This window comes from Hypanus sabinus, chromosome 9, assembly GCF_030144855.1.
Source record: "Hypanus sabinus isolate sHypSab1 chromosome 9, sHypSab1.hap1, whole genome shotgun sequence".
NCBI lineage: Eukaryota > Metazoa > Chordata > Chondrichthyes > Myliobatiformes > Dasyatidae > Hypanus > Hypanus sabinus.
The window spans coordinates 136,577,730-136,602,137 of NC_082714.1; the positions used below are offsets into that span (position 1 = coordinate 136,577,730).

The following is a 24,408-nucleotide window of genomic DNA, read 5'->3' on the forward strand; positions in this document are numbered from 1 at the left end:
CAGCCCACATTACCTCCGACAGAGGCGCCCAGTTCACCTCCAGCCTGTGGTCAGCTATGGCCATCCTTTTGGGGACACAGCTGCACCACACCACTGCCTCCCACCCACAGTCGAATGGACTGGTGGAGTGTTTCCACCGTCACCTGAAGTCAGCTCTCATGGCCCGCCTCAAAGGGCCTAACTGGGTGGATGACCTTCCCTGGGTCCTGCTCGGAATCCGCACAGCGCCCAAAGAGGATCTGCACACCTCGTCGGCCGAGTTGGTGGATGGCACACCCCTAGTCGTCCCAGGGGAGTTCATACCAGCCCCAAGGGGGCAAGAGGAAGAACCCGCAGCAGTCCTGGGCAGACTACGCGAGAGGCTCGGTAACCTGGCCCCCATACCCACTTCACAGCACGGGCGGCACCCGACCTGCGTACCCAAAGACCTGCAAAACTGTAAGTTCATTTTTGTACAACGGGGCGGACATTGGGCACTGCTACAGCGGCCCTACGAGGGGCTGTTTACGGTGATCAGGAACATCGGGTCCACATTGGGGGGGAAAGAGGAGGTTTTCACAGTGGACTGACTCAAACCGGCCCATGTGGACTTGGCACAGCCGGTCGAGATTCAGGCACCGCGGCGCAGAGGCAGACCTCCCAAACAGAGTCCGACCCAGACTGAGGACATTGGGGGGTGTATCGCCGGTTCTGGGGGGGGTTTGTGGCGACTCACTTCCCAGCGCACTTGAAGCGGCTCACAAAGTGGTGCACGCCGGCATTGAGGCCGGTCCCAAAGAGGGCGCAAAGCCTGCTTCACCAGCAAGGGGAAAAGCCCGCGCGGGGGACAGGACTGTGAATACGCGCCCCCTACAGCATTACCGCCCAGGGAGGGTGGGAACAGGAAGGCTTTAAAGTGAGGCTGCGAAGTTTGAATAAACCTCTTTTGCAACTTATTTCAGCGCTGCGTGTAGAACACCGCTACAATACATTGATTTTGAGGCTGCCGATCACCAGAGTATCAAATGACAGACAGCCATCATGAAGTTACATTAAGAATCTGAGTGGCAATCATAGAGAGTGGGGTTCCTGGGTGACAGCAGCCAATTTGTGGATCACTGCTCTTCTGGAGACTTCAAAAGTAAAGCACAACTTAAATATCTGGTTTCCTTTTTGGACTGATTTCCACCAAGTTGGAAGTGATTAGATGCAGGTACATGTTTCATTCAGTTTCTACAGGAAATGGCAATTGGCATTTCATTTATTTCTCATATAGTTAATTAAGACTCATGGTTTCATTGTAAAATGTGATTGACTGTATCACCATTGTTTACACTGTTATTTCACCAGTGACTCTCATTCTGAAAATGGCACTGATACAGTAAGATTCATGCCAGGTCAGACCATTCAAAGATGACCTTTTGCTTTAAAGTAAGATTATTGTAGGTAGCTCCTGTGTTACAGACATTCAGGTTACAGAAATTCATCCTACCAAAATTTGCAAAACATTACTCAGAAAATTCAGACAGAGGATAAAACTTCTTGTGTATTTACTATTTCAGTAATATTGTAAATATATTGTTTCATTATCCATTCTTTGTTGTTTACATAATGGATTGTGGGTTATATGTAAAAGTACATAAATGGTGTATGCCATCATGCCCCTGTGTGATATGTGCACGCCTCAATTAAAATAAAAATAGTAGTTAGACTTGCATCCCTGGTCTGTGTCTTTCATTTAAATAAGTTTTATGTTTTGAAGTTACAAAACTAACAGTGGTGGTGAGAAAGTTTCAAATGAACCTGAGATGACTATCTGTTGGAAGTGCAGTGAGGTATTTGGGTTTAAAAAAGCACAGTGAGAAACAGTCGAGTAAACAAATAGAGCAGCATGTGCTTCTTCAGAAAAGGAGACAGAGACTATTGTGTTAAAACACAAATAGAAAATGGTAGAATTTATAGGGTGACAATCATAAAAAAGAGCAGAAATGGCTGGCTACATCGGAAAGATTGATGTGCTTGATTACAGTACAGGTAACTGGAATATATATATCAAGCTAATTGAGCTATATTTTAGAGCAAATAGAATAGCCAATGAGAAACAAGCAGCACTTTTATTGAGTGCATTGGGTAGAAAAATAGACAGTTTGCTTAGGAGTTTGCTCCAACCAAATCAGCAGAAATGAGCTTTGCTTATATTGTGAAAGTAATGCAGGGACGTCTAGAACTAAAACCAAAGTAGGACAAATACAAAGGGCATGTCAAGCAGTCAAAAATAAATGGACTGCACAAACGAGAGATAAAGATTAAAAGTCAAGCTGCATTTTCAAAAGAGCACTAATCTACGTGCTGTTGATGAAAAACTTGATAATGATGAGAATGACACAGGACTGAGTAGCCTTGAGAGCTACATGGTGCAAACCAACAAGACACAAGCAATATGGCTTACACCACAAGTGCGGCAAATTAATTAAAATGGAATTGGACAGTACCTCAGCTGTTTCAGCCATTCCACAAAATGAGTTTGAATGGAATTTCAAAGATACTGAACTGAAGCCTGCAGATATCAAACTAAGAACTTTTACCGGACTAAAGATAACTCATGTGGAAATTACATTTGTGACAATGAAATACAACAACCAATAAGCCACATTGGCATGTATGTGGTGAAAACAGGAGGGCCAGCAAATCGATTGAAGATCCATTCACCATTTGCATGCCATATCCCCTGCAAAAGAGTCAACTGAAAGCGAATTAAGAAAGTTACTGGATGATGCCTCAACTGTCTACATGTTGTACACAATGAACTGTTGCCCGACAGAGGGTAAACAGGTGTTGGTGCCAACCTCTATGTGTCAGGCTGGAAAGCATATTAGATCACAGAGGGATTGTGGAAGTGACAAAAGCAGTGGTTCGAATACAACAGTTTTTGTAGGCAACATATCTGAGTAAACTTCTGATATATTAATCAGGCAGTTACTTGCTAAATGTGGCTTGGTCTTAAACTGGAAGAGAGTTCAAGCTTTTTCAGGAAAGTTGCAAGCATTCGGCTTTTCTGAGTATAGAGAATATACTGCACATATTAAGGTTATTGCATGAACTTCAAGTGGTAGAGAGAAAGATGCTTGTAAAAGTAGATGTAAAGACCAAAACCTGGCTGGATGAATGGAAAGTCAAAAAGAAATGAGTCAATGGAGAGACAAAAATAGACGAATTGTTGGATGATGTTGTGGATCAGGAAATCAAGAGGAGAGTTCAGATTGCCTGAATGTTTGATTAAGCATTCTTTGTTGTTTACATAAATAATAATGCTTTGTGGGTTATTTGTAGAAGTATGTAAATAGCATATGTCATCACGCCACCACTTGACGTGTGTGCGCCTTTTTAAGTAAAAGTTGAATTTAGACTTCTATCCCTAGTCCTGTGTCTTTCTTTTAGTTTTATGTTTTGGAGTTACAAGACATAACAGAACTAACTCATGCTTCTGTGGAAAAAGTAAAAAGTGAACACAACTTTATTTTTTCTAAACCACTTTGAAAGAAAGAAACTTTCATGTAAGGCAAGAGTCACATCTATAATAGAGTTACTGTTTGAAAATAAATATTAATTATGTCCAGATAGGATTTTTGTTTTATTTTGCTTCCCAGGTTTCTTTTGGAACCCAAAAGCCGTAATACATAAGAGCAGAATTTGGCCTTTGGGCCCATTGATTTCATTTGGCCCACCTATATGTGCATTTTGCATGCTACTGAACATGTCACATAGAAGCTGAATCTTAAAACAAAGAATTAAAAAAATGCTTTGAAATATTACTCGATATAATTCAGAGCGGTAACAAGAATACTGGTGAAACTGATCTTGATCACAAAAAATATATTTAAAATTGTTCATCTCCTTTGAGTCACTCTCATTTTAAGACCATAAGATATAGGAACAGAATTAGGCCATGTGTCCCAAGGCTGCTCTGCCATTTCATCATGGCTGATCCAATTTTCCTCTCAGCTCCAATCTCCTACCTTCTCCCCATATCCCTTCATGTCTTAACCAATCAAGAATCAATCAACCCCTGCCTTAAATATATATAAAGACTAGACTTCCACAGATGCCCGTGGCAAAGAATTCCACAGATTCACCACTCTCTGGCTAAAGAAGTACCTCCTTATGAGTTCTCCTTACCTCTGGCCTTAGACTGTCTCACCATAGGAAACATCCACCCTAACAAGGCCTTTCACCATTAGATAGGTTTCAATAAAGTCATCCCTCATTCTTCTGAATTCCAGCAGTACAGGCCCAGAGCCATCAGATACTCTTCATATGACAAACTATTCAGTCCTGGAATCATTTTTGTGAACCTTCTTTACCCTCTCCAGTTTCAGCACATCCTTTCTAAGTTAAGAGGGCCAAAACTGCTCACAATACTCCAATTGAGGCCTCAGCAGTGCGTTAATAAATTTTAAAAAATGACTTACAAAAGAGCATATACTGCATAATTGAAGTATAAATTGTAAAATAAATCAATCTAGCCCTTTTCATAAACATACCTCCTGATTATTTTTTGTCTCAAATTTCATTTTAATTTTAGGAATTTCTTGCAAATACAACAGCAATTAGTGAATATTCCCAATTATAATGATTTCATAATCAATGATCAATTTCATTATTATTGTAAGTTTTGTGGATAAGGTTTACTTATACATGATGTTTTTAAACTGAATGCAAAAATCACAAATAAACATAGTTTAAATGGGACAAAATTCTGTGATGTACCTATTGTCTTGGACTAAGTATTAAGAGGAATTTTGCTGAAAAAATAGTGAAAACCGCATTTATTTATGTGTTATTCTTGCTTGATGATGTCAGTTACATGTATTTATAAGGATCAGACTAACTCTCAGAATATTACATCTTGATGTCCATTTCATGGCTTTTTAATTAAAATAACAATTTTATGCCATGTAAAAGACAATAAATCACTTTCATTTTGTTTGGAAAAAAACCCTTAACTTTTCCCCGTGAGCGTTGTTCTATGATTATATATGATGGAGAAGCAAAAGGTGGAGAAATTTCAGGGAAGATGGAATGTTAGATTTGATATGATTTTTACCAGGAAATTATGTGCAAATGAATCTTATATTAGTGATAAGACAATTACTGAAGGAGATTCTTAAGGACAGGATGTAATCATATTTGGAAAAGCATGGTTACTAGTGACAGTCAGCATGGCTTTATGCTGTGGAGATTCATTCACCTCTAATTTATAATAAGGCTTTAACCAGAAGAGTACACTTAGCTACATATATATATATATATATATATATATATAACCATATCAAAGAAATAATAAAAAAACTTGGCAATGCCAATTAGAAAAACTAAACTTGTTATACTTAGCATCTGGTGCAAATTGTTCCTTTAGCATGCACAGCGATAATTGATAAATTAAACAGCAGTCCCTTGATATAAAATGCACTGAGAGTTACAACTGGGAAAGAGGCTGTTAAACATTGCTCTTCCATATGCTACCCTTCCTCTAAAGTATAAGGCAATAAATCTTAAGATAATTGTACTTCAGCATTACTGAGTTCATTATTTAAATGTATCATTTTTTAGCTCTCATTAACACAAAACTTCCACTTTGTGCTAATGTTTGCAAAAATTATATGAGTAAAAGCAGTTTGGAAAGCCAGTAAAATCACAGCAAAATATATTTAGTACGGTTTTCAGAATTCATAATCTTTTTGAAAGTGAGTTGAAAGCTCACAGTCCTTGGGCAGAACTGTAAAACACGTAACTGAATTAATAGCTCAGTTTACATTCTGTGGATAAGAAAATCAGACTGGAGGTCAGCTGCTCATTTTATGCTTCCATCACGACTAATGTCATAGCCTAGTGTCTGTGTTTTTGCCTGTTAATCTTATAAATGTACTGTGTCAAACTGCATACTGCTTAACCCCAAAGGAGAAAGGTTTTAAAGGTGCCATTGCTGAAGTATAATAAATGCATAATAAATATGTGTGTGTGTGTGTGTGTATATAGCGACCCGGGTTCAATTCCCACTTATGCATGTATGGAGTTTGTACATTCTCCCCATGATCACGTGGGTTACCTCCATGTGTTCTGGTTTCCACCCACAGTCCAAAGATGTGCTGCTTGGTAGGTTAATTGGCTAGGATTAAATCGGGGTGTTGCTGGGCAGTGTGGCCTACTCTACACTGAATCTCAAATAAACTACAATAAAAATAGTTTTAAAAATTTGATCCCACAACTTAATAGACCTGCAAACTAAAGAAAATAATATAAAAGTTATTTTAAATATAGACTGGAGTGCCTTTATAATTACACAGCTGCATAGTTGTCAATCAGTATGGTCCATTTGCTTTAATGAATTTTTATGGCATGAGGCAAAAAAAATGAACTCTACTTTGAAAAACTACTTGATATAAATATTCTGGATAATAATACATCAACTGTAGTTTCATCCTGTACATTAGATAAACCTCCTCAAGAATATAATTTTCAGAGAAATGTTTAGCAATGCAGTTCAGTAACATTATTAGAATAATTCTAAATTAAATTTTAATAATGACATTCATCCATCAGGAGCGTGGGTGTAAATTCAGGATTGAAACCTTGAATCAGTTATTAACTGCTTCCATTAATTTGGGAATATGCTGCTGTGAAGGTCACATTAATGGTACTCCTATTACATTATCATCAACTATACAGATGCAAACCACAGCAATCTAAAAAGGTGAACAGGCATAAATGGAAGCCGCTAGTGTATAACAAAACAAGCATATCTTGCAATGAATATGCTTATTATAGAGTTATTTCACCTCCACTACAGGAACAAGACTTTCTGTGGGGATTATTTTAACAAGAATTTGTTGGTGGACAAATTGTAATTGCATTACATACATCTTGTGGGAAAAATGTGCCAAATTCTTGAAGTGATGCTTTCTGCTCTAAGAATGCCTAAAAGATGCTTGATCCAATAATCTGAAACAGCATTGCATAAATCTGTATGGAAATGTAATGAATTACCGCGGGTACAGCAGTGATCAGATTGAATATTTGACTGTTTAAATAGGCACGAAGCCTTTGGAAGAATCAACAGGCAGCTCATTGAAATGACGTAAATGAGGCCTGATGCCCAACTTGTGCTGGCATTCAGACTTGTACTTAGTGTGCTCCTCTGGTTATTGCACCTATAAAGAACAAATACTAGGCTAGTGGCTTTTGTCCAATTATGACTAAGGAGAGGGAATCTAACTACAATTTAACTCAGTATCATCTCCATTTAAAATAAACTGAACAAAATCCAAATCCACATCCATTCTGTGCAGTTGATAGCTAAAGCTGCAGAGTCAGGAAGAGCTGTTTGAATGGAAATGATGAATTGGTAATGGCCTAGTATATACTTCAATGAAAACACAGCATAAGAATTTAAATGGAAGCAGACTATGTCAAATGATAATACACAAGCGTACATCTTATTCTTCGTTTTACTAAAAACAAGAAGTACTCAAAAGGTTCAGGAGGTCATTGAAAGGTCATAACGTTAACTCTATTCCTTTATCTCAGACAATGTCTACTGACATCTCCTAAATTTGCTTCTTTTATTTCATATTTCCATCATTTGCATTGTTTTGATTTTGAACTTCATTAACAATGTCTTGTTCAATCAATTTTAGATGAAAACATATAGAAATACTCAGCAGTCAGGCAATGTCTGTGAAACAGAAGCAGGTGCAGACAATCATCTTTTATCAGGTTTGTTAACACCTATTTATTCTGTGGATTTGAGAACATAAATTATTAAAAAGTCTTCGATTGGAACCTGCTTCTCTCTCCAAAAATGCTGCCTGACATGCTGAACATTTCTGGTTCTGTTTTGATTCCCAGCATCTGTGGCATTCTGCTTTTTTATTCTGTACTGTTATTATGATTCCAGAAAGTAAAATGAAATACCACATAAATGCTGAGCTGAGGTGAGATGTGGCTCCCGAGAGTCTGTGAATGTACAGGGAAAAGAATGTTTGAAAATGAAGATGAACAGCAAAGATTCCTGTCCTCTACACACATAAGACCATAAGACGAAGGAGCAGAAGTCGGCCATTTGGCCCATCGAGTCTGCTCCGCCATTTCATCATGAGCTGATCCAATCTCCCCTTTAGTCCCATTCCCTCGCCTTCTCACCATAACCTTTGATGCCCTGACTACTCAGATACCTATCAATATCTACCTTAAATACACCCAATGACTTGGCCTCCACTGCTGCCCGTGGCACCAAATTCCAGTTTCACCACCCTCTGGCTAAAGTTTTTTTTTGCATCTCTGTTCTGAATGGGTGCCCTGAAATCCTCAAGTCATGTCCTCTCGTACTAGACTCTTCCACCATGGGAAACAACTTTGTCACATCCACTGTGTCCATGCCTTTCAACATTCGAAATGTTTTTATGAGGTCCCCCCTCATTCTTCTAAACTCCAAGGAGTACAGTCCAAGAGCGGTCAAACGTTCCTCATATGTTAACCCTCTCATTCCCGGAATCATTCTAGTGACCCTTCTAACATCTTACACATGGACTAACTTTGGGAGGCACCTCAGGGCACTGGTGGTTACCTACAGAGATGGTTCTGCTAAAACCTGTAGGTCTACTAGCAGCATAAGTGAACCATGTAATTTCCATGACTGACACCAAACTCCTGAAATAGACACTCTATTCTTCCCTATGGGCAAAAGATTCCAGGTGGAGAAAGGAAATGGCTCAAGGGAAATGCACTCTTTCTGCTGTTTACACTTGCGTTAATAACATCCCAAAAGCTTCCTCTCCATCTTGAAAAGTTGGAGGTCAAGGATTCTCAGGAATCATTGGGTTTACTTTCATCATCTATAAAACTCCTTAACTACCTACACTGTCTGCCCTGTAACACTGTAACTCTGTCTGCCACCCCAAAACCATTAAGTTGGTGCTTCCTGAAACCATCAGTTTTCTTAAATTTTACTTCACTTTTAAACACAAAAAATCTACCATATTCACAACTATGTTAACTAATGTTGGATCTTTTATAGAACCTAATCAAAGTCATCAGCTTTATGAATGTTAAATTTTCCATAAAGAGATTCCAATTTTTCACCTGTCTGAGAAAAGCATTCAACTTGTAAATTGCAATAAACAGTAATGAAAAAGACACATACATTAATTGAGAAGACATTACTAATAGTGATAGTAGATATGGACACTTACTAGATGAGATAATATCTTTCAGGTGGCTATCTGAACGTTACATGGCCTACCCATCGATTCTTGCCATCAAGAGACCTCTGCATCACTTCCAAATGCTTGTGGCCATTATAAATACTTAGCAGGTATCTTATTGCAGTATTCCCCCACCATATTTCCCCTCTATGCTAAACACATTGTTGCCCTTTTCCCACCTTGTGGTGCATTGGGCAGCATTTTTGCTGTTTCCGTAGCATTTGACTGTTTTTGTTCTACGAAGTTGAGTTGCTAACTTGACACTCGACCCAGCACGGATGGAAAGCATGGAAGGAACCAGCTGGACCGTTCACCCCCAAATCTGGCGCTGATGCCCCTACACAACTGTATGCTCCCCACATAGGGAGGTTAAAATGCTTTTCTTCTATCAAAAGCAAATATTTCTAAATGAGTATACACTGTTAACTTTTACTGTTGTTGCAAAATAGTGTTTGATCACCTTTTAAAACTAACCATGTGCACTCCACACAATAAATACATTGCAAATGATTCTTGATATTGTTAGGTATTGGCAGTGGAAATAACTGAAAATTGTTTTTTTTTTGGACTCTAAATATGTGGAGATTTGATACCCGTAGTTGGAACAGAAGTATTTATTTTTAGCAGGGATTAGTACATGTCGGCAGTACAAGGCTCTTCTGCCCTGCCAACATTATAGCATTTGTCTCAGTAGATAATAATCACCAAGAAACATTTCAAACCACTGTGTGCTGTATTTAGATCAACAATGACTACTATTTCTAAATTTTTAACAGTTTCACTTTATTATTTGAAGCCAATTACTTATTTATGACAAGACTGTTCATTTTACAAAAAATATGAACCAAGTTGTCTATCCCACTATGAGCCTAATTCTATGCATAAATATTTTTAACTTTTCTCCTGAAATGTGAGAGTTGTCCATCATGGATTGCTTAGAAGCTAGGACATTGTTTCATGGATGTGGAAGAGCAAGAGGAGATGTATAAAATCATGAGGGGCATAGAAAGTCTTTATCCCAGGTTTGGGATATCAAGAACTAGAGGGCACAGATTTATAGTGAGGGGAGAAATTTAATAGGAACTTGAGGGGGCAACTATTTCCTACACAAAGGGTGCTATATGAGGAAATAGTAGATGCAGGTACTATAACAACTTCTAAAAGACAGTTGAATAGATACATGGATAGGAAGGGCTTGGAAGGATATGGGCCAAACCTTGGCATATGGGACAAGCTTGGATGGCATCGATCAGATGGGCCAAAGTGCCTTTTCCCCTGCTTTATAAAGCATTAATCACAGGACTCTGCAGAGAGAGAGATGTGGACAGCCCAGTGCATCTGTAGATGTGAACTTCCCACTAATCAGGACATTTACAAAGACAGGTGTGTAAAAAGGGCCCCAAGGATCACTGGGGACACAATCTATTCCAGCTGCTACCATCCGGGAAACGGTACCACAGCATAAAAGCCAGGACCAGCAGGCTCTGGAAAAGCTTCTTCCACCAGGCCAGCAGACCGCTTAACGCATGCTGACACAACTGTATTTCTCTGTTATATTGACTATCCTGTTGTACATACTATTTATTATAAATACTATAAATTGCACATTGCACATTTAGATGGAGTCATAACATAAAGATTTTTAATCCTCATGCATATGAAGGATGTAAGTAATAAAGTCAATTCAATACATGTCACCTGATGAGATCTGGAAACATGGGTATGCACAGAGCATCCCAACCATTAGTGAATATTCAAGTCACAGTTTCTAAGCTGCTGTATTAACATGTTCTGCTAATGACTAAAGATTTTAAGCAACACAACTTCCAACTTCACTATTTTGCAATACTATGGCATAATGAATAGTTTCTATACAGTTGTGTGAAAATAATCAGTTTTATAGACTTGATACCTTCTAAGAAGTTATCAGAAGTGTATCATTTATTATTAAACACATCTCTTTGGTATATCATTGTGAGATTTAACAAACTGTACGGTTGTGAGAAAGCTATCAGCTTTATAGACTTGATATCTTCTAAGAGGTTATCAGAATTACTGTATATCATTTATTTTTAAGTGCACCTCCTGGATGTGTATCAATGAAAGGTTTAACAAACTTGTCCATTCACCTTCATACTTCCCCACCCCGCCAAACACTTAACTGATACAGAGACCTCCAAGCATGCTTCTTTTAATTTCTTTTCATGCTTCTGTCCTCACTTACCACAAATGTTTTATCCAGCAGTATGATTTCTATTTCGCTAATGACTAGTGATGGAACTTTGAACTTACACAACTTTCCAAACTGGGATTATCATTCCACACAGTCACATCCACTTTACTTCTCAACACCTACAAAAGTATCTTCAAAATCAATTTCATTAAACAAATGTTAAGTCACCTCTGCTGTTTTTCGTAATTACTCTTTGTTTTTCTAAAGTGCCTTTGGAGATATTGCTTGGCTAATGCTGATATAAGAGCTTAAGTTGTTTCTGTTATTGCATGATCTGCAACTAACACTGGCGTGATTAGCAAAAAAACAGGCTGACCTATGTACAAGAGATTCTGCAGATGCTGGAAACCTTGAGCAACACACACAAAATGCTGGAGGAGCTCAGCTGGTCAGGCAGCATAATGAAGGGGAATGAATAGACGACGTTTTGGGCTGAAATCTTCCATCGGTATTGGAAAGGAAGGAAGGTGGGGGGGGGCAGGTAAGGAGTACAAGCTGGAAAGTGATAGGTGAGACCAGGTGAGTGGGTGGGGGAGAGGGATGAAAAAAAAGAAACAGGGAAGCAATAGGTAGAAACAGTGAAGGTCTGAAGAAGGAGGAATCTGACAGTAGAGGACAATGGACCATGGAAGAAAGGGAAGGAGAAGGAACACCAGAGGGAGGTGATAGGCAGGTGAGAAGAGAAGGGTTGAGAGGGGAACCAGAATGTTGAATGGAAAAAGGGAGAAGGGGTTGGGGGGAAATTGCCAGAAGCTAGAAACATTTGATGTTCATGCCATCCAGTTGGAGGCTACCTTTTACATGATGTGTCAGTTGTTCCGATTTTCAGCAATTTTTCTGGTCAGGGGTGATGTGACACACAACAGAAATGGCTTCTGCCACAGGAAAACTTACTTCATGAGCTCAGGATCCTCCTTATCATCCTTGGTAGGAGTCAATTTCTGTCCACTTTTCTTAGCACGTGGACAACCTGACAAGCTGTAAATCAACCAGAATAAGATTGACTGTTGATGATGGGGAAGGCTACTGCTGTTCAATATCAACACATCTCATGCAGATGAATCATTTTGATTGCTGTGCATTAGTTGAGAAGACATTTAGGATGAAATTACCATTTGTGATATAGATAATGTAGACTTAATAGATTAGATATTAACTTTCAGGTAGCTATCTGGGAGGTAGACTCTTTGCCACCAATTCTGACCATCTAGAAACCCAAGCCTTTTGTAGATCTATATACTACTTCCATATATTGGTGGATTGATCCTATGGGGTAGCTGTGGTTCTGGGCTAGTACAAAATCAGATGACTCTGAGGCTGTTCTAACCTTCAGCTGTAAGGGTCTGGGAAGTAAACTGGCCCAGATTTCCTACTAATCAGTGGCACATTTTAGCACTGAGCAAATATTCTTGAATTTACTAACATATAGGAGGTACAATCAGTATTCCTTTCAATATACTGAGTCTACTCTACCATGTACGTACTGTTGGCCACTAACTTAGTCATAGGAGCTTGCAGTACTAGTGGGCGTCCTAGCTGAGGAAATGTAGGTCCCTATAAAATTATTGGCGGAGCTTTGGAACTGCCAGTTTGGGTAATGAATCAACAGGCCCTATTTGGTGCCAAATCAAGGATTTTCTGTAGCTCTTTTCTGTCAGTTTTATTTGTGGACATAATTGTGTATTTAAATTAAACTTTCAGCTCAATTAAAGTAGTGGGCATATAACATTAATAAGTCTTCATACATTATTATTGCCAACAGTAATTTTTATTCTTTAGTTGCAGCATAAAAGCCTTTCAGGGTAGTCATTCATTCTGTTAAGTGTATAATTGTTCAGATGAGATATCTTGTAACAAACTATTTGACTACTTTATCATTAATTTAAAAATGAAAAATGAACTTAGGACATTGATTAATAAAACAGATTAGGCGCCTAAAAGTTAATTAAACAGTACTGTAATTGAACAGTTTAAAAATGTTCAGAATTCAAATAAAAAATTACTGTTCATTCCAGAGAAAGTAATTACCAGTAAACCGAGACCTTATTAACTCTGAGGTGATGTATAGGATATTTTATTTCTTATTTAATCCTTGTACTTTAAACTGTCCAGCACAGAACAGTTTAGAATAGTTCTATATGATACACAGTAAGTTAAAATTACTGCAGAAATTTCCAGATATTGCCGTGTCAGGATCATTTCCAAATGCTGACAACTTCTGCCATTGTCTCCAGATAAAGGAAACCAATAAAGCATGATGAATACAGCAAAGTTAAGCAATGAGTGACACACAGAAACTGAACTCCAAACTCTTTCGACACACTGCTCCTAGAACAAGGTAGATACAGACTTGGATGGCAATGTAAGGGTCTCTCTGAAGTTCTTTCAAGTTTTGCAGATTTTAATTTTGGAACCAATGAAATAGGTGAGCAAACCTGAGCAAGAGAAAACACATCTGATATTATTAAAGTGCTTTTAGCTCATTACTGTTGTGATGCTCACCTTCTGTGAGAAGTATAGTTCCCTGTCACATGACCTGATCCATCACAACCAGGAGTTGGGCACCTTAAGATGAAAGAAAAGTTAGCTTAGCATCTCCTGCAAATTCCTCTCACCTGCAATTCATTATGACTATCAAAATGGTAGCTTTCAAACTGAATCATGTAATGTAGCTTTAACAGCACTAAGATCCAATACACATAGATTTATTGATCTTGTAAAAGGCCATTTCCTGCAACTTTTCTCTAAAAATTATGGAAAAATAGCAGAAGCAAGCATTTATCTATTCAGCGTACCTTTGCAGATAGAAGCCTGACTCAATGAAAATATAATCTATTCTGAAAATAATTTTTCAAAAAAGCAAGAGCCTTAGTTTTTAATGGTTCAGCAAATTCTAAATAAAATTTGCTCCTTATAGACTGCCATTGTAGAGTCAATATATTTCTTTAATGATTGAACAAACAGCCATTGCTAATTGCAGCAATAAGATTTCCCTAGAGAAATTTTATTGGTAAATTACTAAAAAAATTAAAGTTTTTAAAAAGCAGATGTACCTGAGTTCTGAAGAGTGAGCAGCCATTAAGTTTCTTAGACTTTTATCTGCCAAAGGACAACCAGAAAGACTGCAACAGAAAAAAAGCAGAAGGATTGAATAAAGAGGAAGTTTTAGAACACCAAACAAGCAAAACGTTTACTGATTTTTATTGCAAATAATTCAGTAGCAATTGCATAAAAGAATCCACACACAAAATACCTGCGGTGTGAGGCATAATTTCCAGTGATGTGACCACTGCCATCACATCCAGGAGTTGGACAGCTGAAAGATTGTTGAAGAAACACAGAAAACTTAGAATGGGGGATCATCCTTTTATACTGCAGAAAATGTCCAAAGGCAAAGTATCTGACTAGTTCTCTATTCTTGAACTGATTAATAATCTAACAACAAACTGGCTTCTCAAAATAATACAGCTACCAATTTTTTAATATTTAAAATTGTTCTTGCTCAGACTCTTTTGCACTATAAAATCTGTAATAACCAGCTTGAAAGGAGAAATAATCTTTATCATAAATTTCTTATGCTGCTGTCACTACTTAGTGATTCAACAAAAGGCAACCATTGAGCAACTGAATAATAGCTCATACACGTATCATTACAGAACATGGGAATTGAAAATTCAGCAAATAAGACAGTTCTGGACCTTAAAACTGTAACAATATGCTTTAGTAACAAATACTTAGTTACAAATCTCATTATATCATTCAGGCACACTCATACTTCCCGTACTTTACCTATATTCAGGTTACAAAGCATTCTAGCAATAAGCTTATTTACGTTATTAATTCTTTCTTGGCATCTTTGCATGAAAATTTCAGTTTCAGACTGGAACTTGTGACTTCCCCTGGGTATTTTTTATCTTCCATACTTTCATCCATTACTTCCAGATCTCCTGCTTCTGAGGAAGGGAATGAAGAGGTGGCAGGTTCCATCTAGGATCACAAAGGTGTTTGATTAGTGAAACACTCTCTCCCCTCTTCTTTACTTTACAAAGGTCTGTGATGATAATAGGTTAGTTTCCACTCTTCAGGAGTCATAATTCATTAAACGCTGAACCTTTCAAAAACCGTCTGTTTGCCAGAGGAAATGGATTATGAACTTATTATAAACCATTTTTAGAAGGCTTTGAACTTTCCAAATCGGGGCTAGTCACTAGTCTGCTAGCGGAACAGTCCGAACAACATGTAACCTAACTTGCACAATACTAGCAGTAATAACAACTGACCAATAGCATATCCATACTATATTAATGTAAATTTATTTTGAATTAAGTTAGCTGTTTAGGGAGCTTTGTTGATACTTCTGTTGCCTTAAGATCTCCCCAACCATGATCTTCTGGTTTTTGACAGACTATCACCAAACTTCTCACCCATCTACATCCTGAAAACATAATAGGGTCTCTCTTTCTCCCCTTCCTACAATTTCTTAAACCTCAACTTAGTGCTGACAGCACATTTAAAATTAAATGCCTCACATGCTATTGGATTTTTGTGAATGAAAAGACCATGCAACATTTAGATAGTACTCCAATACTGCTGCATTGCAACTTGCTAAATTATTAAAAAATTCACATTCACTCTGTGTTGAGAAATTGATATTTAAATCAGATCAGCGTGTAATGGAAATGCTACCTTAGAACACCTTCCATCCAGCTGTTCCAGAGTCTCAGGAGTCTAATTTTACCCCATGATCTGGGTCTAAATGCAAAATTAAATTTCACACTCGCCAGGTGTTTTTACCGAAGGTTTGAGAAAGAATAAGTTAATTGAAAGCACCTGTTTGTAACCTGCTCTTCATGTTTGCAAAAATCCCCGTTGCCGGCTTGCTTATCACTGTTAAGTCTTTTATTTACAACTTAAACCGCGTGCAAAAGGGAAAACCATGTAATTTCAACTTTTTGATTTGCTATTTTGCAATCAGGATTACAAAATGGGAGAATGTTCAGTCGGCCCTCCTTATCCGTGGATTCCGTATGCGCAGATTCAAACAACCGCAGATTAACAACCCGGAAGTTCTGTCTCCAGCACTCATTGTTTGAGCATGTACAGACTACTTTTTCTTGTCATTATTCCCTAAACTATACAGTATAACAACTATTTACATAGCATTTACATTGTATTAGTTATTATAAGTAAACTAGAAATGACTTAAAAATACAGGCAGTCCCCAGGTTATGAATAAGTTCTATTCCTGAGTCCGTCTTTAAGTTGGATTTGAAGTTGGAACAGACTTATTTTTTTAGCAGTATTATTTAGCATCAGTTAGTCAAACATTTTTCTTAGTATATAATACATATTTTACCTTTCTATACATATAAAACACTTAAGAAACATATGTATTTCAATAACTTAACCACTGTATCGCTTAGTAATAACTGTAGCTTTCATCGGGGCAGGGCCTTTCACATGCTCCATTAAAATGGTTCCAATCGTTGACCGACTGTAGCCTAACATTTTTTCAAGACCGATAGTGTTTCACCTCTTTCCGATCGTGTTATTACTTCCACCTTATTTTCAATCGCGATCATGTTTATTTTTGTGAACAGAAACACTGCGGATTCAGAGATGCGCTGCCAGGCCCTCATGTCCACCACACGGAGACATGTTAAATAAAGTCCGGGGTTCCGCTGGGTCCTAAAGACCACCGCACTGATATATGTTAAATAAGGGACTTAAGCATCCGCGAATTTTGGTATCCGCAGGGGATCCTGGAACCAATAAGGAGGGATAAGGAGGGTCGACTGTAGAGCAATCACACAGTACAAATGGAATTTAAGATAAAAATTCACTATCATTGCCCTGTTTTCAACCTATTTTTGCTCTCTTTTTATACTAATTATTTCATTTGAATTTATAGATACATATATATTTCTTATCATAATTTATAGTATCTATTAGGTATTGCACTGTACTGCTGCTGCAAAATGACTAATCTTATGATATATGTCAGTGATAATAAACTCAGATTCTCATTCTACAGATCTCCTGTAGTGACAGTTGCAGATTTTAGCTGTCTAACTGGGCAGGAGGAAGAAATTGAATGCTGAATTAATTCAGGTCACCCTTATGAGTCATTCACTATTTGTAGGTGACAAGGGGGGGAAGCGAAAGTCCAAATTAAATAAATCACTTGTAATGAACTGGTGCTTCAATCATGTGACGACTAAGTTTGTTCTGAAACCAAATCCTTTGTTATGTGTTATGATGACAAGAGCACAAAGAGAGGATTACTTTTTCTCACATCATAAATCAAACAACACTTCCAAGAGCTCACCTCCTCAGATTCTTCTTCCCTTTGCCTGCTAGGCTTTGTGTAGTCAATAGGGCCATCAAATTCATCTTGTTTAGATGTTTGACTGGACTGCGGAGAACCCATTACACTGCTACATGTGCTGCTGCTTCCATGAAGGTAGGAGGAGGATAACTCAGCTGACCTCACATTGGAACTTAAAGCCGAAAACACATTCTCTCTTTTTCGTTTCTTATTCATGCTGAGGTCCAGAGTTCCATTTTCATCCACCTCAATGTCCATGTTCTGTAAAATAATTACACAAGGACGTCACAACAAAGTATTTTTCATACTTTTGAAAAAGAAACAATTGTCTTAATAATCTGGTAAGCACAGTTACTACCATTTGACATTATTGATTTTATACTTCATTGTAAGGGACTGGGTGTACTGCTTTATGATTATAACTATAGAGTATTATGGAATTATCTGCAAATTGCAAAAATGAATTGACACAAATAGGCATATTTTGTGGTAAACTGAAAAGTATTGATGCTGTGCTCAATGTTCACTGGAAATTTGCCATGATGATTCATCTTGCTGATGTAGAAATTTGCATTGGTGACAACTTTACGAAGCATGTCTCAAAACACTTACTCAAATACACCACTATGGCCTGAAGGTAAAAATGAACTTTAACAAGCACATCTTCCTGTAAAAACACAACAGGCCTTTTGGGGGGAAAAACTTCATTAATCAACCCCCTGAATTATACTTTTCTTGCTTACTGTTTTCTACACAACCCAATTAGTAGAATGGAACTGAAAATCAAAGCCCATTTGCTGGAAATCTGAAGGAAAACCAGAGAATGTTGGGCACATTCCACGGATTAAGTAGCATCTGTGGAAAGAAAAGCAGTTAACGTTTGAAGACCCTTTATCAGAACAGATGCAAAGGACCTGAAACATTAATTCTGTTTTTCTCCATAGATGAGTGTTTCCAATATTTTTCTGTTTTTATTGTAGTTGAGTGGAATGATTTACCTTAGTGGGGTGCTCTTGATGCTTGGTGCTTAGATTCTCTGGCATTTCCCAACAACGTGTTGATAGATTGAGGATAGCTGTAGCAGCCATATGTGCAGCTTCGGCTTCATGAGCATAGTCATAGTTACTGGATGACGATGAGCTTTTAACATAGTTGGTAGACATACTGTGACTAGGTGAGGAGGCCTTTGAGAATGGTTTTGCTGTGTGAAAAAGTATTTAATTTCGACAATGTCAAGAAAATTCTACTCCAACAATTTGAATATTTAATCTATAGTTTACAAAATAGTATGGATCACATCAAGAGAGCTAGCTGTTGGAGATCTATATTATGAATCATTCCAAGCTTTTCAAGCATAATATGATGTTTCTTATGAATCTGGCTGAGATGCTATTGGAAATAATCATGAATGCAGATATTTAAGTCAATGTTTATATGCCTTTCAAAAATCAGTTTTGTCCTTTTGTTATACTGAATTTCCATGCTAAATTGCTAATAACACTATCAATTTAGTAGTACTTAATCTGAAGCATGAAATAAATTGGTTTTCTGTCACTCTTAATATCAACTGACAGTGACTGCAATTTTTAGCTTTCATTCAATGTTAATATTTGATTGTTTTGGGTTTTAAAACACATGCTTACATTTATAGGTTTTCGGTGAGCTTTCAGATGTTTGAAGTTTTGGAGCAATCACACGTTTCCCAAAAACTTGTGCATCAAAACTAGCATAATCAAATGTGACCTTGGAATACTTCTCCAACTCCTTCGCTAGGTTAGCACGAGGGGTAACTGGCAGCATATTAGGTCTATAGCTGTAGTGCGGAATCTCCAACTGTTTCACAAAGCACATCGGCCTGGAAATTACAATGAGTTAAAAACTGAATGGCAAAGCTCTGTCCAAGCCTGTGTCACATTCCATTGATTTCGAGAAAACATTGATAACGCAAAAGACAGCCTGAATGTTTATCAGTTTTTCACAAATCATGTTAATTTGTGCTAAAACATAATCCTATCGATATATCCAAGAGTGGAAATGTGAGAACAACAACTTAAAGGGAAGACTGCCACTGGATTAGAATTACTCTATTGTCAACAATAAGGGACACCATATGGCAATCTAACTCTATGTCAAATGTCAAAAAATTGCTGAGGTTGATAACTAGTTCCATATTTTATTACTCTGAGTTTCTTAATATCAGCAAATTCACTAAAAACATGGAATAAGCACAAAACTGATATTGTATGGTATATGATATGAATAAGATCAGTATTAATCCTTAGTGACATACTATATGAATAGACACCACACTGATAGAATATGGAATTTTATATAAATTACCCTACAACAGATGAAAAGTCATGTATTATACACAGACTTCTGTATCTTAATTCCAAATGAGTAAACTTATCTAATAATCTTTAGGTGTGTTCCCATATATATGAAAATTGTATTATCTACTTTAAAAAGATCAATTTCATTATATTATGTAAAACTTCCATCTGAAAACTGATGACACAATACAAAGAACAGTTTATACTATTCTTGAATCAGTGCTGATAATATGATGTCTGGTAATTATTTTCTGATAATCTAAATAGCAGTGCACCGAAGGTCTTTCTAGCTTGCTTTAACTTTTGTAGCTTTCTTCGCATTAGCGCCTTTGGTGGTAAACATACCTTAACACTCGGTCAGAACTTTGGCTGCTTTTAGGAGATTCGTTGTTATGTTGCTTTTCATGAGATTTTGCTAGCTTCTCAGCAGCAGCAATAGGACATCCAGAAAGGCTGTGGCAAAAAGATTAGTCATTCACTTTTAAGGTTGGCCCAAAAAAAAAGAGAAAAGTTTATAGAATCATGGGGCTATCTGTGTAATTGGGTCCTTAAGAACCTTTAACAAATAGGTATGAAATGACTTCTGATTTCAGGCATTTGTTTGTTTTAAAAGCCATGGTTATTGTGATGCTATTATGGTTTGGGGCATCAGAGTTCGGGGTTCAATTTTGATGTCATTTGTAAGGAAACTGTACATCCTACCCGTAGAATGCACTGGTTTTCCCCAGGTGCTCCTGTTTCCTGGTTATTGTAAATTGTCCTGTGTGTAGGCTAGGGTTGAATCGGGGGTTGCTGGGTTGTGCAGCTCGAAGGGCCGGGAGCTATTCCCCACTGTACCTCAGTAAGTAAATAATGGAGCACAAGGAAACAGAAACAGATACAAAATGAATTTATTTCTGGACTACAATAAATTAGAACACTTGTAACATTGTGTCAAGTGATGCTAGTGGTGGCCATGGTTCCAAATATGTTACACTAATCAAATAATTAGACACTGGGAAATTGGGACTATACATACTGAATAAGTCCTGGTTCTAGGAGTCAGAGAATCAAAACTGCCATTAAACTCCACCACTGGACTCTCCATGCAGTCCAGCAATGTGGTCCAGTACTGTTTATTTAAATTTCAAAATGAATTTCATTTTTAAAGAAAATACATATGTAAAACAGATCTTTCAAATTAACATTTTCTTAACAAGTTATATTATTCCCATTACTAACAACGGGACACCATTAATTATCTTTCTAATCCTGAGGCAAATACTTCATGGGTTTTAGCACATATTTCAACTAATTAGTGAGGAATGGCGAGAGGGCCCTCACTTTCCTCCTCCTTCGCAGATCCCTTGCAGTGGGTGCAGCATATTAAACAATTACAGACATGAGCCAAAAAAATCCTTACCTCCTGTGTGTGTTTCGGTTGCTATTGACATGTCCCTGCCCTGTGCAGCCCGGTGTGGGACACTTAAGAACATTTTCATGCATGGCGAGGACTGAATAAGCAAAGAAAAAGCAAAATGTATCAAAGACATACTTCCTTTTTGTAAACACTATCACAACTTCACACTGGTGTTCAGAAAAGCATTGTTACAGCAGATTTTTGAAGATAGCTTTGTCTAACCTGAATTTAAATGGCTATTCCTTACAAGTGAGCCCTGGCAGGGTACTTGACCTTGATGGGAGGCAATGGTCAGGGATTGTAGAGCATACTGGGAGGATAGAAGGCAGATAGGGTGAACAGGAAACTTACTGAGGAATAGCACTGTCACAGAAGGAATTATTGGATTGCTATAAAGGCAAAATTCTTAATGGTTTTCTTCTTCCTTGCTCACGGGCATTGAAAGTAACTATTATTTAAGGTACAGCAAACTTAGCACAGAGCAGCAGTTGAACTCTTGTGGTCTGTCTAACTCAGTATGTACTTAGTTTGCATATAGGTCAGCAATTGAAGGATTTTTTAGTTTCTTTTAACCATGTGCCTATGACACAATAAAGTGCAATAGAATTGACTGTGTACAGTGCCATCAATGCGAATGGCTCCCAACAGCAAATCAATGGAGACAGGATGGTGCTACTTGAGGGACTTCAGCCTATGTTGACATTAAATACCAGGATTCTCAAATTTAATATGCAACATACTGTACTATTGGCTCAAATCACCTCCCAACCTCTAGTCTCATTCTAAACTAGAACAGGGCCAGCATTTCTCAAGTTATTCTATTTAATCTAGGAAAATTATATCACTGATTACATAAATAAAAAAAGCAAATATTTCTATCACCAAGAAGATTTTATCCCCGTGTAAGTATTGATATAATAGTAATTTCATCTACAAGGAAAGCAAGACCTTTTGTACATTGCTGTAGTAGTTCCACAACCAGTTTCCTAGGTCCAAACACCTTCAGCTCTTTCTATCATTACTTTCCATCCATCATGAATGAGGTCAGCAGTCAGATATCTACAGATGACTGTGCAGTGTTCAGATCTGCTCTACTCACTTTCTGGAGGTATTTTATCCTTGTGTGGGCATCCTGAAAGACTACGATGGTGTGGATACAATCCTGTCACATGACCAGTACCATCACAGCCGGGGGTAGGGCACTTGATTTCCCTTTTCTCTGATCTTGAGGGATCTACACAACAGCAGGTTAAAAAAAGACCAGCAGAACTGTGTGTTATATATTGCTAGCCAAAGTTGCAGGAAACATATGATATATAACTTTATATTGGCAGCAGAAAACCAGAGCAAAACTTGTGTTCTTGTCTCATTAACAATCTCTGCCTTAATGAGTGTACACCAATCAAACTATGTTTTATTAAGACACAAGAGATTTTGCAGATGCGGGTAATCTTCAGCAACATATATAAAAAGCTGGAAGAACTCAACAGGTCAGGCAGCATCTATGGAGGAAAACCTATCCTAATGAAGTTTCTCAGCTGGTAATGTTAATCCATCCACAGATGCTGCCTGAGCTTTGGAGTTCCTCTGGCATTTTCTGTGTGTTGCTTATATTTTGCTGAACTAGGCCAGTGCATAGTAAGTCAAAGAAAAATCACAAAATAGATCTGCATGCTAAAAACTATTAGCTATCTCATGCACACAGGAGTTTCCTATGAATGTACAAATTTCTTAACAGATTTGTGAGTGTTTGCCTGTAAGTTAATACTGCACATTTGTTACTCATTGTATGAAGAACTTCGTGATGATAACTTACAAATTTACTTTTGCTGGTTTGGATTAGTATTCCCATGTCCAAATAGCCAAGTTTAATTGAAATAGTGTTCAGGACTTACATTTTTAAAAATTATTGCCATACAGCATGGCCTTTCTGGTCTTTTGAGCCATGCGACCAAGCAAACCCAATTTAACCCTAGCCTAATCACAGGATAACTGACAATGATCAATTAACCTACCAACCGGTATGTTTTTGGACTGTGGGAGGAAATCAGAGTACCCAGAGGAAACCCACACGGTCACGGGGAAGGCGTACAAATTCCTTACAGGACAGCGGTGGGTGGTTGCTGGTACCATAACGCGTTGTGCTAAACTCTTTGCTACCATGCCCCTGCCCCCCACTCTGGCATTTTGTATGCTATTCATTGTTTTGAACACAACTATGAAGTCTCGCTAGCCTTCTCATGTGATAGGCAAATCTTTTGCTGATGGATTTCTAAAGTTTCATTCAAGTGAAGTACAAAGACACTGAACTAACTGTATGTTAATGAACATTTGAGGATACATTTTAAATGATAATCGTTTCATACAATCTTCACTGAACAAAATGTAATTCAATTAAATATGGAAAATTACACGGGTTGCAGTTGATTATAGTTGATAATGAGTGTAAAAAGCCCATTATTCCAAGGCCGTGAATTATAATTCCTCTATTCAGCAATGTGAAATTAAAAAAATATATAGTTCTCTCCTGCAAATTATTACTTAATGGTCATTTCAGGATGGATTTATATCTCAAAAATGAATCACACATGGAATAAATAGACTACTGCATTATTCATTGGTGTGTTACTGATGCTCTTTCAATTGTATCAAAGTCCTCTGCAATAATTTATTGTTCTAACACATAGTCACAAATGGCTTATTCTTTATGCATTGAGTCTCTCATACTGAAATTACTACATGTGACATTAATGTATAAACACTTAATGCCTTTGTCTGAATTCTGCACTTGCTATTTCAGCAGAAGCACTACCCATTTATTTTAAACAGGTAAATGACTCCATAAAATAGAAGAGTCAAGAATTTCAGAATAATGT

The 24,408-nt window shown here is 37.6% G+C and overlaps 1 protein-coding gene across 1 annotated transcript in view; it reads right to left on the reverse strand.

Moving 5' to 3' along the window:
• The window catches only part of LOC132398927 (myelin transcription factor 1-like), a 44,392-nt gene that overhangs the window by 18,983 nt on the left and 1,001 nt on the right, over window positions 1–24,408 (reverse strand). The window contains exons 2-12 of the mRNA XM_059978764.1: window positions 22,632–22,766; window positions 21,536–21,626; window positions 20,479–20,586; window positions 19,444–19,655; window positions 18,799–19,001; window positions 17,801–18,061; window positions 15,305–15,459; window positions 14,726–14,788; window positions 14,526–14,594; window positions 13,975–14,037; window positions 12,367–12,450 (exon numbers count right to left, since the gene is read on the reverse strand). Of these exons, the coding sequence (XP_059834747.1) occupies window positions 12,367–12,450; window positions 13,975–14,037; window positions 14,526–14,594; window positions 14,726–14,788; window positions 15,305–15,459; window positions 17,801–18,061; window positions 18,799–19,001; window positions 19,444–19,655; window positions 20,479–20,586; window positions 21,536–21,626; window positions 22,632–22,766 (1,444 nt within the window). The remainder of the gene's footprint in view (window positions 1–12,366; window positions 12,451–13,974; window positions 14,038–14,525; window positions 14,595–14,725; window positions 14,789–15,304; window positions 15,460–17,800; window positions 18,062–18,798; window positions 19,002–19,443; window positions 19,656–20,478; window positions 20,587–21,535; window positions 21,627–22,631; window positions 22,767–24,408) is intronic.